This window comes from Artemia franciscana, chromosome 10, assembly GCF_032884065.1.
Source record: "Artemia franciscana chromosome 10, ASM3288406v1, whole genome shotgun sequence".
NCBI lineage: Eukaryota > Metazoa > Arthropoda > Branchiopoda > Anostraca > Artemiidae > Artemia > Artemia franciscana.
In genome coordinates, this window is record NC_088872.1 from 47041938 (window position 1) to 47060619 (window position 18682).

The 18682-nt window shown below is 35.2% G+C and overlaps 1 protein-coding gene across 2 annotated transcripts in view; it reads left to right on the forward strand.

Annotated features, from left to right (window-relative positions):
* Positions 1 to 18682, forward strand: part of LOC136032277 (early growth response protein 3-like) — a 113295-nt gene that overhangs the window by 3661 nt on the left and 90952 nt on the right. For both annotated transcript variants that reach the window (XM_065712540.1, XM_065712541.1), the window contains exon 2: positions 12838 to 13093. In XM_065712540.1, the coding sequence (XP_065568612.1) occupies positions 12866 to 13093 (228 nt within the window). In that variant the 5' untranslated portion in view covers positions 12838 to 12865. The remainder of the gene's footprint in view (positions 1 to 12837; positions 13094 to 18682) is intronic.

An 18682-nucleotide genomic window follows, 5' to 3' on the forward strand; every position in this document is an offset into this window, starting at 1 on the left:
TTCCTAGCAGGTATTCTAAAACATTTTTAGTACTGCCCTTTCCTGGACTAACATTAGAAATTTCTGCTCCATTTCATCGAAATAGCAAAATTCACACTTTCTAATGATTTCAGTTTAATTCTATCTGAATGTATCCATCTCGGGCATAAGACAGGAGAATTTAAATGGTTTTCTAAAATTTCTTGGAAAGTAAGTGTCGGCTTTTAGTTTTCTGTCGGTTACTCGGATCCCCTATGAAAGTTCCACAAGCTAGGGCAAGATCGCCCAATAAATTCTAAATAGTCGGGCCACACCAACTAAAAAAGCTTATAAAGGACGAGATAAGGCGATGATTTAAGGTACCACATCACCTTCTTTTTTTAAATAGACTATAATATTAAAAGATATTTTTTAATTCTTCTTCTTTTCTTTCTTTTATCGTGTGATCTTTGGTACATACTGAGATATTCTGGATGCAACTCCTTTCCTCGTTTCCTCTTCCTTTTCATTTTATAGAAAATAAATTTGTTAGCTTTATATATTTCTCATATAGATTTCATACATTTCCTTTCAGTATTCTAACTTTTCCAACATATAAAATATCAGTAAAAAAAAAATTCATTTGCCGTTTAACACCTTCCTACCGCTATCAAATACATTGCCTCTGCGTTCCATAGCCACTATAATCTACTTTTTTTCTTCCTCTACCCATTTCCCTATCCTTTCTGAGGTTTCATTTACTAAGGTTTCAATTGGTTTACTTACTTCATAAAAAATTCTCTTTTATTTTTTTCCACATCACCCTAGTCCATTCTTCCTTGTAAATTAAATAAAAAAAAAACAAGTGTTTTCAACTGAAAGTAAAGAGCTAAATTGAAACTTAAAACGAACAGAAATTATTACGGATATGAGGGTGTTCGTCCCGTCGTCGATACTTCGCTCTTTACGCTGAAGTTCGAAATTTGTTCCAATTCTTTAAGAATGACACCTTAATTACAAAGGCAGTTTAATTAGAATAAATAGCTCTTTTGAAATAACTAAAAAAACTTCAGCGTAAAGAGCGAGGTATTGACGATGGGACGCACCCCTCATATACGTAATGATATCTGTTCGTTTTGAGTTTTAATGTTTCTCCTTACTTTCAGTTGATAAAACTTTTTTTTGAAATTAAATTTTTGATCGTTTTTTAAATAATGCTGGGAAATCCGGCACCCACTTCATGGAAAATTTTCTTCCTCCATAAAAAATTCCTCCATGGAAAGATCCTCCCGCGTAACCCACTCCACCAGAAAAAATTCCCCTGAAAATGTCTGTATACTTCCCAAAAACCAATACTAGATGTAAACAATGGGCAAAGTTCATAACTTGCAGCCCTTCTCCCGGGACCCGTTGGGGATTAAGTCATCCTCAAAGACATATGCTGGCTATGCTGAACAAAATGGTTATCTCAAAACTTTGATAGGGTGACTTTGGAAGAAAATGAGTGTTGGAGGGGGTCTAGTTGCCCTCCATTTTTGGTCACTTAAAAAAGACACTAGAACTTTTGATTTCCGTTCGAATGATTCCTCTCGTGATATTCTAGGATCACTGGGTCGATACGATCACCCCTGAAAGAAAAAAACAAATAAACGCGCATCCGTGATCTTTCTTCTGGCAAAAAAATACAAAAAAAAACACAAAATTATACATTTTTGCAGATAGGAGCTTGAAACCTCTAAACTTGGAATTATCTGATACGCTGAATCTGATGGTGTGATTTTCGTTAAGATTCTGTGACTTTTAGGGAATGTTTTCCCCTTTTTTCGAAAATAAGGCATATTTTCTCAGACTCCTAACTTTTGATGGGTAAAAGGAAACTTGATGAAACTTATATATTTGAAATCAGCATAAGACCCCAGTTCTTTTGATGTATCTATCGGTACCAAAGTTCCGTTTTCTAGAGTTTTGGTTACTATTGAGTTTGTTACCAGGAACTGTATGAAAATTACTGTTGTTGACATCACGTCTGCTGTAGTCTCTTAAAAAATGAAACGATCACAGGTTTAACTAAACGTCAGTTAAGCGGTTTTGCATCTATCAGGTAAATGGGGGGGAGGGCGAAATTTAGAAGTTTCCACAATTTAGTGTGTAATTTTCTATATGTTATTTGACATATTTTGAAACATATACGTTGCCTGTTTTTTTGCGCTTTCTATGAGCCCGTGTAACTCCCGGCCCGAAATTTTAGCCCCCTCCCCAATAATTTCCCATCTACTAGCATGTTTTGTCCCGTGGCTCATAGGTAGGTTTCGTTTCCATTTTATTGATCTCCGGATTTGTTCATTTGTATAATTACTCTCAATAAAAATGTCAAACTTGCGTTGATAATTGCTTATCCAAAACAAATTATGACTTCAATTTTTTGGAATAAATTAATTGCTTCTTATGTTTATTTACTTATTATCCAAGTTATTTAGATGTAGTTCATATAGTTACTTATTTAGTCAATTATAGTTAATTCACTGTTCATTTCTGTTGTCAAAGCAAAAAGCTGACTACAAATATTTCATTTTACGTATCGTGTAGGGTCGTCATTATTGTGTGGCAATTTATAAAAAGAACAAACAAGAATACATTTTATTGATTTAAGGAAAATTTAAATAAGGGAGATTTAATTTTAGATTAACTTCGACTTTTTAGGATGTGCCAAATTATTTCACCTTGTTAAGGCATTTTTGAGTGGAAAAAGTAAATATCTTCCTGTTGATATTCAACAACTTCTTAAGACAAGTTTTAGTTATTTGCTTCTATGAATCAAATAAACCAAAAATCAAGGCACATAGAGCACATAAGACACAACGTATATACAACACAGGAGCCCCAATACCCCTTCCTCCTGCATGCTTAGCTAAGTACCAATAAACACAAATGAAAGTCCTTTGAGTTCACACCGAGTCTAGGGGACAGAGCCACCCTCAAGATAGGCTACTATGTTGTATTTGTAATCCCCATCTGCCTAAATAATCTTGTAAGTATTCATAAGTATTTTTCTAAGAAGGCTTGGATATGACCTAAATAGAAATAGAAAAGTCTACCGTCTATAAAAAAAAATACAAACTTAGTATTAATTGTTCCTCACAATCTCTTGGTATTATTTTTTATTTTATTTTTTCGTCCTAGCAAACATAGGCGTACGCAGGTGTGACCAAATATAAGACCAAATATATTTTTAATCACAATGAAATATTAGAGCATTTTTCTTAGGGAGGGGAAGTGAGAGGGTTGAAATAAGAAAAGTTATAGTTTTAGACCATTATTTGATAAATTTCTAGAAGAAGGTCCTTCAAGCTAATTTAAGGGGTGGATCCCCATCCCCTAATTATAAAGGTATGCCAATAGAGTATCTATGAGTCACGTTCTTGTATCTAAAACTTCAATAGTTTCGTCTTATTTTTATGGCTGGTAGGTTTTTGTCTTAATTTTTATGCATATATAGAATGTGTGAAACTTAAGGCTGACTAGACTTTAACGGTTGAAACAAAGGTAGTTATCACCTTCCTGTCACAGGTCTAACCACATTATAGTAAATTTCTAAAAGGCTTTTGTATTCATAACAAAACCTGCTTTTTATTGGCGTTTTGTTTCATGATTTTCGTGTCGTTTTCCATTAAAGATTCTATCAGATCTCTGCTTTATAGGAGCGAGACAGAACTGCTATCTGTTATTTATTGGTCTTTAAAGTTGAAACGGGCACTAGCGTCGACCAAAAAAAAAACTATCAATGCCATCTAGCGTTTGGCGATAAATAAAATTTTTTAAGCTTTGCACTCGTTTTTCTATTAGAAACTGAGATCAGACACTTATTACTACCCTAATTTCACCAATTATACTGACTGGCGTTTAAATTTGACTTTTATTTACATAATACACAGAAATATAAACTATTACAGATATATATCACTACGCTAGGAAAAAAAATTAAATTTTGCTAAGGCTTAGCAATTAACTATATAAACATTCCTGTAGGCGCCCTAAATTAATAAACTAATAAACCTACATAAATATTCTAAGAAGCACCCTGGACAAATTAAAATAATTATATAAAAGGAAAAAAAAAAAGACAATCACAAACACCTCTCAAAATCCCCAAGGGTAACAACCACCATCCAAATACAACTCCATTCACCCCCACCCCTTTCGACCCACTCCTCCCTTCAGATCTATAACCCTCTCACATCCCCCTCCCCCAAAAAACGCTAAAAAAACAAATTCCCCAAGAAATACGCTTTTAACCTTTTTTTAAACTGTGGGAGGTCATCAGCCGTCCTAACACTGACAGGAAGCAAAGTCCATGCAGAAGGAACAAGAACCTTCAAAGTAAAACCAAATCTCACATTATTTTCAATATCCACAACCAAGTTATCACATCTTCTTGTATCATGCTCATGAACAGAAATTCTGAAAGATGAAACTCATTAAAGTTTCTGGGGCTAGATTATGCACACAATTAAACACTAACATCTCCGCTTGATAGCCCCTTATCTGTCCAACGTTGAGTAGCTTTAGAAACTTAAAGCATGCACTGTTGTCTTTCACATTTTTACGTACTTCCCAATTATTCTTACTGCTTTACTTTGTAGAATTCGTACACGCTTGTAATTACCATAAACATTGCTGCTCCAAACTAAACATCCGTATGATATGCAGGGGGTAGATTATTGTAGAATATATCGTGCGAAGAATTGTTCCGGCAGAATGTGCTTCAGTCCTCTGAGAATGCCAACTCCATGTGCAATTTTGGTGGAAATAATGCCGGTATGATGCTTCCACGAAAGATTAGAATCAATGTGGAAGCCAAGGTACCGTAGTGATTTAACTTGTACAACAGACTTTTCACACAATAGGACTTTACAACTTTACATCAACTGAATCACCCACTCTACAGAATGTCAGTAAAACCGTCTTCTTTACATTCACGCACAGCGAATTCAAACTCGTAAACACCTTAATTTACAACGATTAAATCCTTCCAAATTAATTTCTGCTGTGGTCTCTTTTCCCTTATCACCCTTGATCGTATTTAAAATATTCAACGTTTCTTTCATATTACCTTTGCTTTCCTCCAACTTATTTCCATAATAATCAGACATTGCTTTTCTCCTCAGTTTATTCATTAGATTTCTTTGGTTTGTACATAAAATAAAAGACTCATCCCATTTGGAATCCAAATATGTTCCATAAAGCTGTTTTCTTAATTGTAATTGGTCTATTATCTCATCTGTTATCCATGGTTTACGGGGAAGAAGCTTCTTTGTTTCAAAAACTTTTACTGGACATGATTTTGCTAGATAGGTCCAATAAATTATAATCCCCCATATCTATAAAACTAACACCATTCGGGACTTTATCAAGGAGCTCATTAAACCCATCAGTAAGTCAACCAAGTGAGCGCTAGGAGGCTTATACACCATACTAATTATTATTTCTTTGGCAATTAAGTTCAATATCTTCTGACGAAATTTCTACCTTACCTACATACTAAGATCGTCCCTTATACCACGCCTGATCCCTTCCTTCACCAAAAGTGCAATATCACCTTGGCCTAGTGAAGCACGATTTTTGACACGTAGGTTGTTCCCTGGAAATGAATAAAGCAAAGCGATTGATTTACACACAAATACGTTTCACATAGCGCTACGACATCATCTGGGAACAAAAATCATCTAGTAACTGGAGTATATCGAGTTAACTTGATATCACATAGACATTCCAAGAACATAAATGCAAACATTGGTCATTCTATATTGACGAAAACTCATATGGCGCACGCATATAAACACTATTTTTTTTTATTTAACTGGGTTAAAGGGGAATCATCATCACGGGTGATTCTTGTAGATAAATAATCCTCCCGGTAAAATTTTGTTACTTCAGACCCGGCCATCTCTTACCAGTAAAAAAGAAAAAAAAATCCGCATAAAAGGAAAAAAGAAAAAAATAAAACAAGCAAATAACAACACAAATAAACAAATACAAAAAACACGAATCATAACATCTAAAACTAAATACAGTCCGCAATAGAGCAGATTTTCTTCACTGCTGACCCTACACTAGGCTTTGCTAAAATCTGACCCTGATCTTACCACGCATTTCGCTGACCATACTTGTCTTTCGCTGCGTTCCAAATGTCCCGGCGACGTTTTGTTAGAGATTCTGATACAAAAACACTAGTTGAAGCAAGTCTAGCTTTTGCTTTAAACACTTTTCGGGCTACATCTTTGCTAGAAAATTTAAAGATGATCAGACAAACACTAATAGTACTTTCTTCATGCTGTGTCATCGGATTATTCAAGCGGAAACAGTATACATTAATCAAATCAGAAGACGACAGGTCAGTCACAGACATTTTGCTATTATAATATGAGATATTGTCGTAGGAGTGTCTACATTAGGTAACTGCTTGACCCCATGAAACATATGACTATCAAGCAGGGACTCTTGATTATAATCATCCAGCTTTCTTTCTATTCGACCAATTCTCTCCTCCAAATTTTCAATTCGAGTTCTCAGACTATTCACAGCCTGCTTATTTTTTGCAAATTTTGGATTAAACTCGAGTGTGACTGAATCATAAACTTTGCTGACTATCAGTTCAGTAGCCTCTTTCAGTGACCTTGCGTCATTGAACTTTTCAGTCACTTTCTTGGTTATATTTTCCAGCAGATTGCTCGTAAAGCCACTAATTGCTCGTAAATCGGGGCGATACTTGAAGAATCGAGTTAGACAAATTGTCAGGGGTATTAGCAAGCCCAACAAATACTTTTTTAACAGCAGGCAGGGATGAATCTGTCGTTTTAGGGTTGTGTTTTTACAGATTTGTATCTATTAGCCTATATTCATCGTGACTACTGTAACAAAAGACCAGATAAGTGGGCTCTCCATGCGAATCCTATCCTATTTGTATGTAACTCTCACGGGCCATAGGGGGTAGTTCTTGAATTTACCCACCGCAAAATCAAACTGCTTGAAACGCTGTATGATTCCAATCCAACCTATGTGAAGTCAGCCCAAAAAACTTTCCTGTGTATTACTGAACAGTATGCATTAACAAACAGGGCCTACAAATTACCAATTTCACAATAAAATAACCTTCCAAATATCGAAAACTTCAGTCCAAATTTGCAAAACTTATTTCTGTAATTAAGGTCCCTTCGCAGCAACACATTTAATTCAAAGCAGTAACTGAACTATTATTCCTAACTTAATTATTCTAATTATTACACTGAAAAAATGCCAAGTGTCGCCGAGCGCTAGATATGGGGTTGATAATTTCTTTCTGTCACTCTACTCTACTTTCTTCTCTTATAAGTTACTCATAGTCTTTGGTAGAAATCATTAGCAATTTAGAGAATTTATGTCGAGTTTTGTAGTCATATTCTTGGTTCTCATCAAAAGGCGTTGTTAGCTATCTGGCTAGCTAAAGGCCCATTCACCGGGGCTATCCTAATACCAAAACGCAGCTAACATCAGCTAAGCTTTTTATTTGGTATTTGCAACTACTGCAAAGTGATTTCTGAGCTATTTACAAAAAGACGATGATTATGCCAGATTTGGAAAGCAAATTCCGGCCGCTTGTGTAATGTGTTCGTGATCATTAGTACCAAATTTAAATTATTGCTAATAAATAGCTATGTAAATAAATAGGTTAAAAAGAAAACTAATTCAATTTTTAACCACGTGCTTATCAAATGTAAATAAATAGCTCTTCGGTAAAAAATATCTCTATGTGACAAGCGTTGTTGAAAATTTTGCAGAATCACACCTGAGACAATTTGGTTAGGACTGTAGAAGCGTTGTCAATAAATAACTTGCTTTTTTAGTCGATTTTCATGGTAATTTTCACTACCTGCTCTTATAAACAAGATTCGCTTTCAGTAAAATATTTGCAACTGAGAACTTTGTCGCGCTTGCCGCCTGTGCCTGTAAAAACGAATTTACAACTGAACCGTTGAAGATTGCTGACGCTTTGCGTACTATCGATTGCTCTGGATAATCCTTGTCCTTTATACTAATAGCAAGAACTAGTAAAGAACGAACTACGTTGTCATTGGCGCTACCCAAGACAACGTATATAACGTCATCATGTAGTTTTACTATAACGTCATTTATGGTTGTAATCTGCGATTATGGCGTCATTCATGATCTTTTCTTTTTGTAAAAAAAATAGATCTTAATTTAATAATTAAGCTTTGGTGCTTACAAATGGCACCAGATATAGTAATTCTCTTTGAAATAATCCCTTAATAGCTCTCTGTGAGGTTCCAGTGCCCCGCTAGTAGTAGAAAAAAACAGGACACATCAGTGCTACCCATGGAAAAAAGGAATTTTCCTTGTTCAAGCCAGGACACAATAAGTTACTGCATAAGGTTTCGGTCATGGTTATTCCAATGGTGTAATTTTTGTTTCGATCCGACGCCATTTCTGGGGGTCTCAGTTTTATTAAATGCTTATTAATTTGTCTTCGAAATAACATTTTACTGTTGCAACTAGTCGAGATTAATAAGTTGCCATTTCTGAGTCAGCTGCAAATGGTAATTTTGCGGTTTTTGATTGAAACGCGTTTTTTAATTTTTTGCTACTTGTGACCGTGGTTCGTTGTTTACTAGGTTTGAGCTGCCGGTGCAACCATGATTTTTGGGTGATTGAGCCCTCAACAATGATTTGCTAAGGCTAAAGATATCTTTCGAAGTAGTAATCAGATAGGAAGATTTGTCTTAGAACTAAGATTGGGGTGCTAGGTGTAATGACAGCATTTAAGTATGGGTCTAAAATGTTTAATGTGCTTTGAAACTTTAATTGAGTATGGGTTGAGAAAGTTAAGGAAAATATTCCATAGTCTTCTAAAGGAAATATCTAAGAACACTTTCATGCGTTTGACGACCGAAGGAATATAGGCATCCAAAATTATTATGTTTGGTATTCCGGCTAGGACCAAATTAGCAGTAAAACGTCCTCAAATGGCATAGAAAAAGATCATCAGAATAGATTAAAAGGAAGTGAAAATTTCACGGGATAGGGTCAAGCAAGACCACACCCGGGAAGGGAGGGTTACTCCGTTGAACACGCCTCCCCCAAAACTGTAGTAAAAGTGCAATTGTTGCAAAACCCTGAATTGTAAAACCGTTACAAAAATGTGTATAAAATTTTTTTGAAGCGTTTATTTTTTTTAACGCTCCACCCTCTATCACAAAAATACCCCATCCCCAAAAAAGCTTGGATACACCCTTGAAGTCACGTAAAGCTCTGCGTATGAGGAATGGAACTGACCTAGATGGCTTACTCTTACGAAGAGTCTTTTATCTTAATTAATTAATATAATAATTAATTATCAATTTTGTTAATCTTAGTAATTGACCATATGATCAACAGACAACAGAAGACCAATCCTAAATGTTTGCCGTTTTTCATTTGTGCATTCATCCCAAGAAGTTTTTTTTTTTATTGGCGGTATAGTTTGAGGCTGTATTTTAATGGCCCAGAGGATTTGTGACAGAGAACACCCTTCAGTCAGTTTTGGGAGGGAAAGGTTAAGAACTAATGATTCTACTACTACAACTACTACTAACAACTCACCGCAGCACCAAGCCACCTGAGGCTAACACAGCTACGCACGCTCCTCCTCCATCCCAATCTATTCAAAACTTCCCTCTTTATATTCTCCCAGGAAGTTCCCATCTCTCTTAAATCTTTCTTTATGACATCCTCCCACTTCAAACGCTGCTTTCCGCTTAGCCCTAGACGGTTGGCCGGCAAATAACAATCTTGGCAATCTGCCATCCTTCAGGTGCAGAACGTGTCTCATTACAGTCCTTGAAAGCGGGATTGAACCACAGTTTTCGTACAGCCTATTATTTGAAATACTGTCAGTTAGCCGGGTACACAGAACAATCTGTTGGGAATTTTCTGGAAAACATCTAGCACATCTTCATCTACTTTTCAGATCACCCATGCTTCCGAACCGTATTTGACCACTGTCATCACTGTAGCTCCCAATATTCTAATCTCGGTTTGCAGACTTGCTGTTGCTACTTGCCGATTTGTTGTCAATTGCTGTCTTTTACAAGAACATCCGCAGATCTCCTTCTGGGCGGTGTTACCAAATATCTGGTGTAAGATAGCATTACCAGCAAAAATGTTCAAAAGGCATCATTATAAATAAATAACTACATGTAATGACGGGTATTTTTGAAAACCTTGCAGAATCATAACTGAGATAAGCTGATTAGGATAATGGAACCGTGGTCAATTTACAAATAACTCGCTTTTTCAGTCGACATTAGCAGTAATTTTCTCTAGCTGGTCTTCTAAGCAAGATTCGCTTTCAGGAATACATTCGCAACTGGTAACTTATTCATGTGTGCTGCCTGTCCCTGTAAAAAGACTCGGCAACTTAACCATCGAATTTTGTTGACACCCTGTGTACTATCAATAGCTCTAGGTCCGTGATTCCCAACGTGGGGCACAGGCCCCACTGGGGAGACATGGCAATATCTTGGTGGGTCATGGGGAGGACGTGCACCCTTCAACTGACTACACTTTAGAGCGTCACTTTTGAAAAAAAATTTTTATACGAATGATGTCACATTTATATGCATTTGAAGAGCAAAAAAGATGCATTATAGGGTTGTAATGTCGCCATACACTGTATAGAAGATGTTGTATCCAGTCAATATTTTTCATTAGTATAAAATATGCCTAGAGGACAACCCGAAAAAATATACCAAGTTAATGGTCTTTCAAGTATCCTTCAGGCAATACACGTAGACTTTTGAATAACGAAACTTAAATATCACACGGGGGCAATAGGATTTTAGGAATGCCTAGGTGGAGCATGGCCCAAAATCGGTCGGGGACCACTGCTCTAAATGATCAGTATTCTTTTTCCTAATTTTTGTCGTAATGAACTATCAAATGGAAATCTATATGCAAATTATCAAGTTGCATTCCGTGCAGAGGTTGTTTTAGGGGAGAGACTGAGGGGGCACTTACTCTGGGCACATAAATTTTTGGGTGCAAAATTTTAAATAAATGATCCAATGGTTATAATCATTTTGTATTTTTTTTAATTTCTATAATAAAGTAGAGGGCACAGTTAGTAGCCTAAATGAAACTGATCAATAAAATATTAATCAATAAAATAAATACAAATTAAAAATGAAAATAATTAAATTGAAATAGCTAACAACAATTGGAATAATAAAAAATATTAATTAATTTTTTAATTAATTGAAAGTATCTCTGTTAATAAATGAAAATTTTGCTAATATATGACCTGAAAATTTTGTGGGAGACGGGGGGGGGAATCAAGATTTTTTCCTGGTCACAAGAGAGGCCAGAACCGGTACTGATTCCGTTTGACTAGGCTGTTTAGCGTTAAGACTGTTCATATTTTCCTAAAGTATAGATCTCTATTTTCTCAACCTAGTTAAATTTGTTGCAAATAAGTTGAACAGAATCAACCTCAATAGCATGCACAAATTAGCAATGTGTGCGTGGCATTCTGCAAATGTGGCAGCATTTTGCAGTTCGGTGGAAATACTACATTGCAATTTTACATTCTGCACTTGGTGAGAATCGAACCTTATATCTTTGCCCCACAACATGTGTCTCCTCCTTTTAGTGTTATCTGTATTTGCAAAGTAAAAAAAAGTCTAAATTGGATACAAAAGTGCTCTAGAATTCTACAATTAGTGTTATTCCGGTTCGGTCTTAGCGCCAAGTTGAGGTCCAACACCTATACTGTTTTTCACCAAAAACTCTCGCAAATTTATTTAATGTTTCATGTTTCATTTTTGAGTATTTCAAATTCAATTTCTGTGCTGAATAATAATTATTTAAATTCATTTTTTCCAATATATAAGTTTTATGTTTAAATTGAAGCGAATTCTTTTTTCAATTGTAATTTGCGAAAAGTGATAGAGGTGAAAGGCACATTGGCGTTCATTTTTTTTTTTTTTAAATTTAACGAATGATGTTTTCTTGGTGAGAGGATATTCTACTGGAGGAAGAGATACAGGCTAAGTGAACTTCAGGTTCAGAGACTGACAAGTTTGTCATGTTTACTGACTGCTATATTTACTTCGGTAAAAATTTGTAAAATCATATTAAAACTTTGGCATTTTCGGTCAAAATGTATGATCTCTGCTTATTCATCGACCGATCGAACTTACAGGGGGAGGGGTAGAGATCCTCTCGTAAATGGTACTGTGTCTACATGATTAAGAGCAGGAATACGCTAGTGAGTAAAGACTAACTCATACTAGTCCTACGGCAAACAGTAGTAGACTATAAGCGGGAAATCATTCTTAATATTTTCGATTATTCATTTAAGTAAGTAGTTTTCTGACAAAGAATACTTGTGTTTAGCATCAGGGCAGCACTGAAATTGAATAGGAATATGACTAGCAAAGGCAAGAATAAAGATTAATGCCCCAAAACGTCATGATAGAAAGTGTGCTTTATATTTAATTGATTTACTTTTATTGATTGACGTCATCGATTATTACGCCATGGATTGATATATTTTTGTGAACCAATCACGCTACTCCTTAAGCAGATTTCAGAAAGCAAAGCGAAATAAGCCTGCCTTTTAAAAACATGATTATTTCTTCTTTGCTCCTTTGTGAAGTTTTTAGCCAATAAAAAGAAAACAAAAGTCAAGTTCCACCTGATTGGCTTCCTACGTGAAATTTCCAGCCAGTTAAAAGAACAAAACTGTCGAGTCACTAGATTTTTAGCAAGTCCTCTGCTTCTCTGTTTGGTTCGGTAATGCATCTTAATGGTGAATTTTTATTTAATTTTCTGAAAACACAATTTCAGGTTGAATCATGGTGCTATATTTGTTATTATGGAATTGTTATATGTGAGGAATATTGGGTTTTATGGAGGCTCAATGGCGGAGCAGATTTCGGCTAAATTGCTTGAGATATTCGATCATGAATCAGAGCAAATTGTACCAGATTGTCCAACCCTTGGTGATAGACCTTTATGGAACTTGATTATGCCCGGACCGTCAAGTACCAATGCACCCCCAGATCAACCACTCCCACTTCAAAGACAAGAGGACGTAATTCCTGTAAGTTTTAATATAATTCTTTGTTTCTCTTTTTCGGTTTTATATAAACTTTATAGGTTGCTAATTGTAATGGTAATAATAATATTGTTATTATTTAGCTAGATTAGACTAGTTATTCGAGCAATTAGAAATATGGCTTTACATAGTTGTTGCCCCTTGGTTCTTACGTCTGTCTATATTCTCTTTTCACTAGGCTGTTTTAGGAACCTGCTAGCAGTATAGCCTACTACTAGGACCTTTGACGTCAATTTGTCCCATTTTAATTAAATCCTTTACTGGGTTGCAGCTACTGCTGCAACCACGATATTAGATATAACTTTTTAAATTTAGATTATGCAAATGATAATGAATGATAATGCTATGATAGTAAATGAAAAATGATAATGCAAATGATAATGATAATGAATAGTCAAATTTTACTAATACCAAGATTTAGCTAGCACTAGTTTTGGGAATCAGTTGAAAACCAAACCCGTTCCCAGTTGAAACTCAAGCCCTTCCATAATAGAAATTTCGATAGATCTAGCCAAAACTGAAGTTTGAACTTAATCAATGCTGAGATAATATTATTATTCTTCTTGTTTGGATTGTTATAGAGATGCTTTTGCATAACTCATTCACCGGAATCAAAATTCTGGGCTGGCCCAGCAAATTAGAGTTTTTCACAGAATTTTCTGATGGGCTAACAACAGAACCTTATCTAGATAAAATGAAAAAAAAAGTTTTTAACTGAAAGTAAGGAGTGACATTAAAACTTAAAACGAACAGAAATTACTCCGTATATTAAAGGGGCTTTTCCCTCCTCAACGCCCCACTCTTTACGCTAAAGTTTGACTCTCTTTTTTATTATATTTCTGAACGTTTTTGAATTGATACATTTTTTCGATTTTGGCTCTCCGCAAAATGAATAATTAAAACGAAATTTGCATATTAGTTTTTTTTGGCTAAATGGCTTTCTCTTAGTTTTGATCGAAAGATTTTGAGAAAAGAAGGGGTGGGGGAGGAGGTCTAGTTGCCCTCCAACCTTTTGGTTTTTTAAAAAGGCAACAAGAACTTTTAATTTTTTACGAACGTTTTTATTTGTAGAAAATATACGTAACTTACGAATTAACTTATGTAACAAACTTCTATATTTGTATTTTTTTACCCATATGAAGGTCTTTGCCCCCTCGTTGATACCTCACTCTTTACACTAAAGCTTAAATTTTGTCCGAATTCGTTAAGAATAACCCCAGAATCACAGAGGCCGCAGAACAAATAGTTGAAATTACTAAATACACTTTGGCGTAAAGAGCGAGGTATTTAGGAGGAGATGAGCCTCACATATCTATATATATAAAAATAAGTTGTCTGTGTGTGGATCAGGTGACGTCATGTTTGTCCGCATATGACGTCTGAATTATTTCATACTAATACAAAAGAAGAAAAAAACTAAAAAAGGTAAAAACTACAAAAAAAACTAGAAAGAAAAAAAAACTAAAAAAGCTAAAAAACTAAAAAAAACTAAAAAAAGGTAAAAATCTAATAACTAAAAAAAAACTGAAAAAAATAAAAAAAGGCAAAAACTACAAAAAAAATAAAAACTAATAAAAAAACTAAAAAAGCTAAAAAACTAAAAAAACTAAAAAAAACTAAAAAAAGGTACAAAACTAAAAAAAACTAAAAACTAAAAAAGAAAAAAACTAAAAAAAAGGAAAAAACTGAAAAATAAAAGAGAAAAAGAAAACTAAAAAAATATGAATAAATATATATAAAAATAAGTTGTTTGTGGGTTATGTCTGTCTGTCTGTCTGTCGAGTGACGTCGTGTTTGTCCGCATATGACGTCTGAATTATTTCACACTAATACAAAAGAAGAAAAAAAAACTAAAAACGGTAAAAACTACAAAAAAACTAAAAAGAAAAAAAACTAAAAAAGCTAAAAAACTAAAAAAAACTAAAAAAAAAGGTAAAAAACTAAAAACTAAAAAAAACTGAAAAAACTAAAAAAAGGCAAAAACTAAAAAAAAAACTAAAAACTAATAAAAAAACTAAAAAAGCTAAAAAACTAAAAAAACTAAAAAAACTAAAAAAAGGTAAAAAACAAAAAAAAAACTAAAAACTAAAAAAGAAAAAACTAAAAAAAAGGAAAAACTGAAAAATAAGAGAAAAAGAAAACTAAAAAAATATTAATAAATATAAAAAAATATAAATATAAATGACGACCGGGACACAGGGAATATAAATGACGACCGGGACACAGGGACACAACTACAATGGGGACGCCGGGGGGCACAGGGGGATATAAATGACGACCGGGACACCGGGACACAAGGAATATAAATGACGCCCGGGACACTCAAAGAGAAATCACAGACTGGAACACCGGGACACAAATGACGACCGGGACACAGGGAATATAAATGACGACCGGGACACAGGGACATAACTACAAAGGGGACGCCGGGGTGCACAGGGGGATATATAAATGACGATGGCGACTCAGGGAATGGTCGATTAGCAATCACCATCAACAAAGCTCAAGAGCAATCATTAGAATCATGAGGTATAGATCTGAATACGGATTGTTTTCCCATGGACCATTATATGTTGCATGTTCAAGAGTCGGTAAACCTGACAATCTATTTATATGCACAGACAATGGGACAGCAAAGAATGTTGTATATTCGCAAGTTTTACGTAGTTAAAAACATATATATATATATATATATATATATATATATATATATATATATATATATATATATATATATATATATATATATATATCTATCTATATTCACAGGTGGGACATAGGGACACAACTACAATGGCGCGTAACTAATATGGCACGTAACGACTTATGCGCGCGAGGGGGCTTGGGGGGGGCGAAGCGCCCCCACCAACTAGGTGTTGGGGTGGCGCGAAGCGCCACCCCAACAGCTAGTGTGTAATAATTTCTGTTCGTTTCAAGTTTTAATGCTGCTCTTTACTTTCAGTTGAAAAAACTTTTCCATATTTATTTTTTCATTGTTTTTTTGTTTTGTTTTAAATAGTGCTAGAATATTCTGCGCCCCCTTAATTGAAATTATATTCTCCCATGACAAATTCCTCCGTGGAAAGATCCTCCCACGTAACCCCCTCCCCCTTCCACCCAAAATAATCCCCCTGAAAACGTCTGTACACTTCCCAACAACCATTATTATACGTAAACACTGGTCAAATTTTGTAAATTGCAACCCCTCCCCCTTTGACTGTGAGTGAGTAAGTCGTTCCGCTATCTCAAAATTTTATTCGTTGGATTTGGGAAAATTTGAGCGCGGCAGGGGGCCTAAATACCCTCCAATTTAGAATGAGCCCTCTTACGATATTGTAGCACCACTGGGTCGATACGATCACCCTTTGGAAAAAAAAATAGACACGCACCCCTGATTGGTTTTCTGGCAAAAAATACGAAATTCCACATTTTTGTAGATAGAAGCTTGAAAATTCTAAAATAGAGTTCTCCGATACGCTGAATGCGATGACGTGATTTTTGTTAAGATTCTATGACTTATAGAGGGTGTTTCCTCCTATTTTCCAAAACAAGGCAAATTTTCCCAGGCTCGTAACTTTTGATGGGTAAGACTAAATTCGATTAAACATATATATTTAAAATCATCATAAAATTCTGATCTTTTCATGCATTTATTAGCACCAAAATTCTGTTTTTTAGAGTTTCGTTTACTATTGAGCCAGGTCGCTCCTTGCTGCAGTTCGTTACCACGGACTGTTTGATAGAGAGAAAAAGAACTAACTGTGAACAAAAAAATAAATGTAGCTGCCTGCTGCAGCGCCTGGAATTTGATACTGGTGATGGGATTCTGTTCAAGGGTCTGCATAACAATTCAAAAAAGAAGATGAAGACAAATAACAAATAAAAAGTCCTGTGGTGGCGCAGCGGATTTGACCTTAGCTTGGTAATACGGGACCCAGAGATCGAATCACGCTGCAGGAATGCACTGCAGGGCCGACGCAGGGACCTTAGTAGTCAAGAAGCGTCGTTAATTCTTAAATAAATAAATAAATAATAACAAATAAAAAAAGTGGAATAAAAGATAATTGATTTCAATGTTTAAATTATCCATTGCGAATGGTAAAATATCGTTATTAGCATCAGCTAACACCGAGTTCCAGAGGGGGCTAGATTGTATAACCACAATCTCATTGTGAATGGGCTTTAAGCCGCTTTATTTGTAATACATGGAGGTCGAGTGGTCCGATAGGCACCTAGGAAATTGCCTAAATGGATAATTTTACTTACCAAGTAACATTATCAAACAGTTCATGGTAACGAACTGTAGTAAGGAGCGACCCGACTCAATACTAAACGAAATTCTAAAAAACGGATTTTTTAGAATTTAGAAATTTTGATAATAAAAGATACATCAAAAGAATCAAATTTTCAGGCTGATTTTAAATATATAAGTTTCATCAAATTTAGTCTTTGTCATCGAAAGTTACGAGCCTGAGAAAATTTGCCTTATTTTGGAAAATAGGGATAACACCCCCTAAAAGTCATAGAATCTTATCGAAAATCACACCCTCGCATTCAGAGTAGCAGAGAACCCTATTGCAAAAACTGCAAAAATATGGAATTTTGTGTTTTTTGCCAGAAGACAGATCACGGGTGCGTGTTAATTTGTTTTTTTGTGTTTTTTTTTCCCAGGGGTCATCGTATCGAACAAGTGGTCCTAGAATGTCGCAAGAGGGTTCATTCTAACGGAAATGAAAAGTTCTAGTGCCCTTTATAAGTGACCAAAAAATTGGAGGGCATCTAGGCCCCCTCCTACGCTCATTTTTTCCCAAAGTCAAGGGATCAAAATTGAGATAGCCATTTTTTTCCGCATAGTCGAAAACCATAATAACTATGTCTTTGGCGATGACTTACTCCCCCACAGTCCCTGGGGGAGGGGTTGCAAGTTACAAACTTTGACCAGTGTTTACATACAGTAATGGTTATTGGGAAGTGCACAGACGTTTTCAGGGTTTTTTTTTGGTTTGAGGGTGGGGCTGAGGGGAGGGGGCTATGTGGGAGGATCTTTCCTTGGAGGAATATGTCATGGGGGAAGAGAAATTCAATGAAAAGGGTGCGAGATTTTCTAGCATTACTATAAAAAAAAACAATGAAAAAATAAACATGAAAAAGTTTTTTTCAATTGAAAGTAAGGAGTAGCATTAAAACTCAAAACGAACAGAAATTATTACGAATAAGAGGGTTCTAAAAATACTTTAGCATAAAGAGCGAGGTATTTAGGAGGAGATAAATACGTCGCTCTTTATGCTAAAGTATTTTTAGCAATTTCAACTATTTATTGTACGGCCTTTCTGATTCAGGGGTCATCAAACAATTCGTGGTAACGAACTGTAGTAAGGAGCAACCCGGCTCAATAGTAACCGAAACTCTAAAAAATGGAATTTTGATACCAATAGTTACATCAAAAGAATCGCATTTTAATGCTAATTTTAAATATATAATTCTTAAAGAATTGGGACAAAACTTATGATTTAGTGTAATGAGCGAAGTATTAACGAGGGGACAAACCCCCTCATATATACAATAAAAATATAA